The 9,369-nt window shown below is 42.5% G+C and overlaps 1 protein-coding gene across 3 annotated transcripts in view; it reads right to left on the bottom strand.

The window, feature by feature from the left end:
* Window positions 1–7,917, bottom strand: part of Poc5 (POC5 centriolar protein) — a 32,932-nt gene extending 25,015 nt beyond the window's left edge. For 2 of the 3 annotated variants that reach the window (XM_055598397.1, XM_055598398.1), the window contains exons 1-4: window positions 7,820–7,917; window positions 5,947–6,101; window positions 4,639–4,732; window positions 1,439–1,556 (exon numbers count right to left, since the gene is read on the bottom strand). In XM_055598397.1, the coding sequence (XP_055454372.1) occupies window positions 1,439–1,556; window positions 4,639–4,722 (202 nt within the window). In that variant the 5' untranslated portion in view covers window positions 4,723–4,732; window positions 5,947–6,101; window positions 7,820–7,917. Of the gene's footprint in view, window positions 1–1,438; window positions 1,557–4,638; window positions 4,733–5,946; window positions 6,102–7,819 lie in introns of those variants that run through there. The other variant, XM_055598399.1, reaches the window with a different exon arrangement.
* Window positions 7,918–9,369: the final 1,452 nt, after the last annotated feature.

Here is a 9,369-nt window from a genome sequence, read left to right as displayed (position 1 = left end):
TCTATCTATCTATCTATCTATCTATCTATCTATCTATCTATCTATCTTAAAATATGTATCTATAAGTGTATCTATAATACATGCACACACATCTGTAATATAGAGAGGGAGAGGGTGGGGAGAGAGTCTGAGAGAGGGAGACTGTGTGTGCGTGAGGAATGTGCATATGCACAGCACGTGTGCAGAGTTGCACTCCTATCTTGTTGTGACAGGTCTCTTTGTCGTTCACCGCTGTGCATGCCAGCAACCTAGCCTGTGACCTTCTGGGGGTTCTTCTGTCCCTGCTTTCCATCTCGCCTGCAGGAACACTATGAATACAGACTCACAATTTTGTACTGGCTTTACATGGGCTCTGGGATTTCAAACTCAAATCCTCAAGCTTACATGGCAAGCACTTGGCCACTGAATTCTCTTTCCAGCCCTTACCTGCTTACATTTATCAGTCTGCAGCACTTAAGTCTGGTCAGTAGGAACTGTATGTGAAGGTACTCAGTGTAAACAAAATACAACTGACATCCCTGATGTTATAATGAGTAGACCCAAGGTTCCTAACTCTAAAAGGAAATGAAATTTAGGTAAAAACACTATGCCACAGTAAACTGTTTATCTGAAGTCATGGTACTATGGTGCTAGCTACTGTTCCAGCAGAGCAGCAGTCTGAAGAACATCGTGTGAGACTACTGCTGTGACTTAGTGAAAGCCAGGAGTTCTTTGCCTCTGTGTCAAGCCTGACAATCTAAGCCAGTCCCTAGAACACACAGTGGAAGGAAAGACCAGACTCCTGATGTCATGTGCATGCACAGACACAATAAATACAGAGAAAACAAGGGCGTGCCCACTCTGGGTTGTTTGAACTTGTACTTACTAAGAATAAAAAGGTAAAAGGAGCTTGTGATTTGTCTCTTCCTTTAACCCCTCTGCTGAAGTACAACTTGGCTTGTACCAGATACTAAATTTCTTAACAGTCCACAAGCAGGTCCACTTTGTCCTGATAACTCACTACTCTCCATGCCCATGTGGATATTGCAACAGAGGACCAGTATATGCTTCATAGAGCAACTTAAGGGATTCTGAAGGCAGGTGGAGAGCACATTTAAAATGGGCTTGAGCATTTAGTTTGCGAAACTCTAGCATAAAACTTCTGGATCAAGAACTGGGGCATATTCCACTAGGAGACAAGCGCTAATATGTTGCTTTGATTTTGCTATTTTTCATAACGTTAGAAGTTAACTGAGGTTCAAATAAAAATCCAGCTATCAAGAGTAAGGAATAACATAGTAAAATCTAAGGCAAGACCATATTATACTGCTTTACACCAGGAACTGGACAGAAACCGCTGAGAGTAAGGGACATTTCCACAGTCATGTCAGCATCACCAACAAACTCAGGATTCTTTAGTGGTGCCTTCACAACTGTATGTGATCTGGTTGAAGCATACCGGCAAGAGTAGGAAATCTATCTGGTACCACCTCTCCCTTGGGCTGAGATGGTTGTGCAGTACCGGGTTCTACATTTGGATTCACAACGGCATAGCGGAGCAGTTCTTCATACTCTTCCTAGGAGAAGCCAGTAATGGTGATGTGTTAAAACAGCTAAAGTATTGCATCCAACCACTCAGGTTTTTGTTGTGTAAGAAATCTACTTAACCATGTCATAGTCACATACTTACTACAATACAGAAAAGTTTAGCTCTTATGCGAAGCATGAGTTCTTTGACTACCTCTAGTATGACTTTTATATTTATAATTAAAAGTTTAAAGAGGTGACAGATGTTGGTGATTCAATACAACACTTTTTTTTATCTCTCCTTACATTTCAGATCAATTTAACTGAAGGTGAGACAAGACATGTTATTAAAAAGCTACCATTTCCAAGTACTTAAATTGAGGCTCAGTTTGTATTTTCTCTCTCTCCTTCTTCCCTTTCACTCTTCCTCCCCTACTCCTCCTGACTCTCTCTTTCTTTTTTGAGACAGGGTTTCCCTATATTCCCCAGGCTGGGACTTGCTGTTACTCCTCAGTCTTCCTGCCTAAGCCTCCTGATGCACTGCCACACAAGGTACAGGACTTCACTGATATTATGTAACTCAAAAGAAGCAAACTGGACACTCAAGCTTCTGAGACTCAGGCATTCTATTTCCCCTAGTTTCAAGTCTGCACTCATTAAGGCAGCTTGCTTACTTTTATTGCCATTAGAAGAAAATGTGATGGATTTGAGTTTATAAAATAAATCTGTATGATTGTAGCTCTGTTTCAGCATTGGAATTTTAAGTTAAACTGTAAAAGGGGTTTGTACTATTTTGTTTGAGAACTGTGAAATTTCAATATGAAAGTGGGGTTGGTTTGAGTTTCAATTTGGATTCTATTTAACACAGATACATATATGCATTAAGCATTAGGTGAAAGCAATACAAATATTTTTATGCAGTAATTATTGACATAGAAGAAGAGAAGTAGACAACCATGTAGTAATAGAAGAAAGCTGGCCAACAGAAAACCTTAACACCAGATGTAGGATAAAAGGGCAAAGGAAAAACACCCTGACCCCGACTTGACCCCAAACCCAAGAGTAGGGTCAAAAACCAGAATCCTACCTACCAATGCCTGAGGTCACCAAAGATCAGAACTGAAATCCCAGCAATTCTCACCCTGAAAATCTCCAGCCCACCCCAAGCCATATATATAAGCCATATATAAACCCTGCCTTCTGCTCAGTTCCCTGCTGCTTCCCACCCCTACTCCTCCAGCAGAACTCCGACACTTGCATTGGGGAATCTTCCCCTGCAGCCGCGGAGCAGAGCGGTAACACTTCTGTAGGGAAAGACTTTCCCTTTGCAGCTGCAAACTTACACTAGAGCCCTTTCCATACCGTAGGTCAACTCCTCTTTCTTAGTGATTCCCCTTCAAGGCAATAAAAACCTGAATTTTAAACTGTTTCCCAGTATTTAAGTAGAAAGTGTAGCAGGTGTGGATGTAAACACCTGTAATTGTAGCACTAAAAAATGGAGATAAGAGGATCAGGAGTTTGAAGCTAGCCTGGGCTACAAAGAGAGTTCCAGGCTAGCCAGAAACTACAAAGTGAAACTCTGTATCAAAAAATTATTTAGCATATCATACTATCTAATTTCATACTGACAAAACTAATTATAAGATTAAAATACTCTTAAATTAAAAAAATTCTTTATCTTACCCATTTGCCTGCAAATTTCATGATTTCCTTGTAATTAATTGCTGTTATTAATTGTATTCCATTGTGTAAATGTACCACAATTTCTGTATCCATTCCTCAATTAAGGGACATCTGGGTTGTTTCCAGATTTTGGTTATTACAAATAAAGCTGCTACGAACATGGTTGAGCAAATGTCCTTGTATACTTTAGCATATTTTGGATGTATGCCTAGGAGTGATCACCGCCCCCTAATGGGGGTGGGCAGCCTTACCAGGCCACAGAGGAATACTATGAAAGACAGTCCTGATGAGACCTAGGGTCAGATGGAAGGGGAGGAGGACCTCCCCTATCAGTGGACTGGGGAAAGGGCATGGAAGGAGATGAGGGAGGGAGAGAGGGTGGAGTTGGGAGGGGTTTAGGGTGGGGGCTACAGCTGGGATACAAAGTGAATAAATTATAATAAATACAAAAACTATTTTAAGAAATTCTAAATCATACCTGGTTGTTAAAATTAAAGGAAATTCAAAATATTCAGTTATTAAGAAAGAGGGCAACCCTAACTTGATAAACTGGGATAAGCTACAACATAATTCACTGGTCTCTGTCAGCGTCACTGTGAGCTTACCCTATGAAATAAGGTAGAGGGTTGCAGGTCTCCTGCAGCAGCCTTGTTAATGGACCCGAGCACTCATTTCTCTTTTATTCCTGTAAATTGATAAGCCCCAGGGTCTGACCTGGGCAAATGCTCATCTACCTTTCCACCTACTTGCAGCTCAGGCAATCAGAAAACAGTCTTTGGGATTTGAATCTCTCATGTAAACAACACACCCTGACCCAGTCAGCTGGCCTACCTCACCTGTCAGTGTCCAGGTTCAAGGGGGCAGGTTATGCCAAATGTTGTGGCAACAGGAACCAGAACCTCACTGCACAGAACAGCAGAGTGCCCCGGGCTCTAGAACCTCAGACGGTTTGATGTTCTGTTACTTTTCGTTAAAGATGAAAGCATTCAGCAGACAGTTAAATGAGAACACTTCACAAAACATTCCGAAAATTTTAGTTTCATTTTTCACTGTATTAAAGCCTTTGTAGAAAAAGCTTTCAAACTGTTCATGGCTATTTTCTTAAAACTTAAAACAACATGCTCCCCAGATTCATGGGGAGTTCTCTAAGTTTGATAATATCATAAATGCAAATATTTCATTATAATGGAATGCGTAAATAAAAAATGTATTTCTGGTTTTTGCCACAAACACTTATGTCTAATTTTTTTTTTTGGTGGTGGTGGTGGGTGGTCATCTCTCTATGGAGCACTGACTCTTCTGGAACTCTCTGTGTAGAGCAGGCTGGTCTAAACTCACAGAGATCCCCTTGCCTCTGCCTGCTGAGTTCTGGTAGTATAAAGGCCTACACCATTACACAAGGGCTTTACGCTTTTTAAAAAGTCACAATAAATTTAGGTGTCTTCCTACCTGAAGGTCTGTGGAGACAGAACTGCCATGATCAGAGTCATTGTGAACAACATGAAGCACATACTTGTCCTCATCAGATGACATTCTGCAAATACTATAAAACAACACAAGTTAACTTTAGTTGTTTCCTAAGACTTACAGCAAAAGCGTTTAAAGACATGGAAGTGTAACAATGCTTTAACTTGCAAACATTTTTCATGTCATTTAAAAGGAATCGCCCATTCAACATACTGAGGACTTAAAAGCAAAAACCAAGGGGTCAAAAAAAAAAAAAAAAAAAAAAAAAAAAGACTCAGTCCAAACATCAGTGTATCTACAATATACTGAGAGGATAAGTGAAATACATGAAAGATTGAAGAAAAATGCTTCAGAACACTGTCCTGCAGAGTCTGTCTCCAGTAAGCACACGTGGTCACCCTTCTTCAGCCTGCGTGACATCCCTGGCACTATATACGCTCCTGTGACGTACTATACTAAGATAGCCTAGGAATTTGTTTAAATTTCCTTCCTGAGACACTTAACTAAAACAAACAAACAAACAAACAAACAAACAAAAACTACTATATAAAAAAGAGAGATTTAAAAGACCATAACTATATAATCTATCCAAATACCAGTAAATAGACAAGACAGCCCAGGTATTGAGAACTGAAAGGTGTGCAGGTCCATTCTGAGAGACAGACTAAAGATAAAAACATCAGTGCAGGCTGAGATACAGAGGCATGGCATATATGCCAGGAAGAACTAGGATGTCTGGTTAGGTAGAAGCAAAGTAAGACTTTGATGAAATAAAAAGGATTAGTTAAGATAATGACCCTTCATATGAAAAGGCTGAATCTTTACAGGAGATATTCCATGTCTTAAACAACTGGTGTAAACAACCTTGTTTTTTATTTATTTTTGTAGTGCTGAGGATTGAGCCCACATGCAACTATGCAAGTCAGGGCAAGAGCTCTACTGCACAGCTACATCTCCAAATACAGTTTTGTTTTTGTTTTTTAATTGAAATATTACTCTGACAGCCTTAGGGCAGATTGGTATTCTAAAAATATAGAGTTCAATCGAGAGCCAGCCATAGTAATCCAAGTAGTGACTGTTCTTTTCAGACTTAACCCAGGAGATCAATGGGGTCTTTAAACCAGAATGCAGTACCTGCAAGGGAAAGGGAGGCCTGCTCTGAGGCGGTTGTGCTATGGTGATGGCAATGAGGGGTCCCCATCAGTATCCATTTAAAAAGTCAGAGTGAGGATGACTGAAGGTGTTCAGATTCCTGTCTTAAGTAACTAGGCGGATCATAACACTACTCACCAAAGCAAGGAATGTAGGACAGTAAGACTGGGAGGACAGAGCGCAGAACCCGGCGTATTGGCATGAGGTTGCCTCTGAAGCCCTGGCTAAAGCTGTGTGCATGCACAACATCAGTCCTCAGTATCCCTGGGTTCCAAGTCCATGGAAACAGCCAACTGTGGGTCAAAAACACTTCTTAAAATCACCTGGGTACTGAAAATGCACGGACTTTTCTTATCACCATCCCCCAGACAACACAGTGCAACAACTACTTATCTTGCATTTATATTGTATTAGGTTATAAGTAAACTGGAGATGTTTTAACGTGTGAAGGATAGTATGCATAATAGGCTACATGAAACGAAACAAAACAAAACAAAACGCCATTTAATACATGCTTCTTGAGTCCAGGAATCAATCGCTGCCTGTGGTTACAGAACAGATGTCATGTCGTTAAACTGGCCACTTGGTGCACAGCTCCAAGCACTGCAATTCATAGACTAGAGTGTAATAATGGTTCCTAGAGTCAAGCAGGGCCAGAGACCTGTATTACAAGTACCGACTGGAGATTTAGATTGAGGAGGCACTGGCCTATTGGGGTCTACTAAAGAAAAGGGAATGAATGGTAAAGAATTCTTACCCTGAACACACATAGCAGGCATTTTTAGAATATAAATGCATTAATTTTCTAGATTTTAGCTTCCAATATGACTTCAGAGATCATGATCCTGATAATGATAAGGACTGCTACTCTGAGAAGAGGGGACCCTTAACTGCTAACTTTTAATGAACAGAAGAGTCAGCCAAAGCCTGGAGAGGGAGCCACAACACTGGAACTGTGTGGGCAGCACAGTGAGGGTCACGCCCCCAAAAGGGGCAATCAAGGCCCTTAACTTACAAATCAGGAAGTTGCTGTGACATTTGTGACAATTTCAGTTGCTACTGAAACAGGCCTCAGCTTCGGTTTGCTAAGAAAATAAATGAGATAAAGACACTGATGTAGAAGGGAAAGATTCAGGGAAAACCACAGAACAGAAAGCCAGGTTGCAGCCAGTTTGTGAAAAAGGGATTTCTGTATTACTCAGTATATAGAGGATAAGCAGACTAAATCTCAGCTGAGGCTGTCTTCCATTAAGCCACGTAGGGAAAATAAAATAAGCTCAGATCTGCATCAAAGAATGAATACTTCACTGATTCCAAATCAACCATTGTGGTAAATTTGGTCCGTTTTAATTTTCATCACATCTTCCCTTTCGACTTGTTTGCAGACCTGGTACCAACCAGAGGTGGGAGCTGTGGATTATTTTAGTAACAAGCAAGCTAGTACGATCAGACGTTAAAACCTGTTTCTTAAATATGTACTGCGGTCACAAAACAATTGTGCCTTTCACCCTGCTCTTTGCAAAAGACAATTATATGGAGACTCGACAAGGTAGCATTTCCTCAGTTTCTGGGTTCAGAAGGATGATGCTTGCTTTAGTGGGTGACGTACATTACTCCCAGTGTTCTCTAACCTAAGCAGAAACCACGAGACGGTATGAATGCTCCTCTTTGCCATAGTTAGAACCTGGCTGAAAAGTGGGCTCCAGGAATTCAAACGCAGCCAAAGTGTAACCGGCATGAGGTGACGTCCCCCGGCCCAACTGCACAAGCCCCATTCCAACTTTTCTTCCACCACCCTCCAATCCAGGCCGGTTTAAATCTAAATCTTTCTTACTAAAACCCAACCTTCCGTTAGACTATCTCCACACATCCCAAAGAACGGGACCTAAGGGGCGGCTCACAGCGGTGCTTAGTTTGCATCTCTTTGTGCCCCCTCTTCCTGGGCACCCCAGAGACGACGCCCCCAGTTCTGTCAGGGGGAATCGGCCCGGGCGCCGCGGCCCGTACCCACCGTTTCCGCCAAACCGCAGCTCCTCACACGCGGAGACCCCCGCGTCGCCGCCGCAACCACAGCAAGCACAGCGGCGGCCCTAGCAGCCACTTGACAGTTTCAAACCGAGGGCCCTAATAAAAGACAGCCCTGGCCATTGGTCCCCAACCGCAGCAATCCTGCATTTGATTGGCCGGGGGGTGGGCGGGGCCTAGCGGCTCCGCGGAGAAGCCGGAAGTGGGAGATTTGCCAGCGGACCCGGGGCGAGGTCTCCCGCCCAGGATTCCCCGTACGGCGCGTGCTCAGTGCCGCCCTGTGGCTGAGGGCTACGGGGCGGCGCTGCGGACACTGATGCCCGGAAGTCTGCGGAAGCCGCGCGCTGCTGGTTTTCCACGGGGCGCGCAGCCTGGGCGGGAGGCCTCGAGGTTGAGTTTCCGTGCACGGGGAGCCGACCACGGATCGGCTGGCCAGGCGGCTGCTCTCTTAAAACTACAAATGCCCGACCTCCACCGTCTATTGATTGCGTCAGTTTTGGGCTAGGGAGTCGGAGTTTTAACAAATAATGTAAGTCATTCTGAGGACAAGGATTTAAAAGAACTTCCAGCCTAGGTTTTGCTGATGACCTAAATGCTATAAGCTGCAAGTCAGGACCTTAACAGTCAGATTATAATTACAATTTATAATTCGGTTTTACCAAGTACTCATCACTTCGGGCCGTGCTACCCACATTAAACGGTCTAGCGAAATTAAATGAGTTAATCTATTAAAACAGACATCACACAGACATATAGATATCAGTTTTCCAATTCTTTTATTACAATTGGTGATAAATACGACTAGAGGGTCATAAGGTTCCAGGTGAAACAGATTCAGGCATTTGAGATCCCTATTAACTAATATTAATAGGGATTATAATTAATAAAAATATTAATCTATTCAAATTCCCCCTTATTATTATCTAGATGATGTCACTTTTTTTTCTGTATACGGAAGTGACAAGACTCGAGCCTTGCCTACTTCCATATTGTCAAGAGCTAGACTTTTATTATTTTTTAATTTAAAAGCTGTGTGTATGCGGTGGGGAGCATGGTGCATATTTGGGAATAGAGGAAAAGGGAGTTTATTCTCTGTTTCCATCACCTGTGACCTGGGGCTTGAGCGCAGGTCATCAGGCTTGGTGGTGTTTTTACCCACCATTTGAGAGTGAAGTAAGAAAGGCGCCAGAAATTTCTTTGGCATAGGCTGTGTTGATTTCCATTCCTCATGATCATTTTAAATTACTATCACTATAAACAAATTTATGCTTTGTTCAAATAATTGCTGTTCAGTTGAATACTCAATGGAGCTCATTGATTTGGCCAACTAGCTGGCTAACCCCCAGGATCCTTCTGTCTATGCCCTCCCATACAGGGGCCACCACATGCTGCCCTTGTGTGAGTGTTGAGGGTCCTCAAGTGCTTTACTGACTGAGCCATATCCTCTTCCTTTTTCTTATTTGGAGAAGGGAAGACTTTCACAGAAGAAATTAGGCAAACCATAGGTATTCTTTGGTGAAACTGTGGAAGGAGATC

This window comes from Psammomys obesus, unplaced genomic scaffold (assembly GCF_907164565.1).
Source record: "Psammomys obesus unplaced genomic scaffold, mPsaObe1.curated_primary_1811, whole genome shotgun sequence".
Taxonomy (NCBI): Eukaryota; Metazoa; Chordata; class Mammalia; order Rodentia; family Muridae; genus Psammomys; species Psammomys obesus.
Note: the sequence above shows the minus strand (reverse complement) of the source record. Positions and strands in the feature narration are given on the sequence as shown.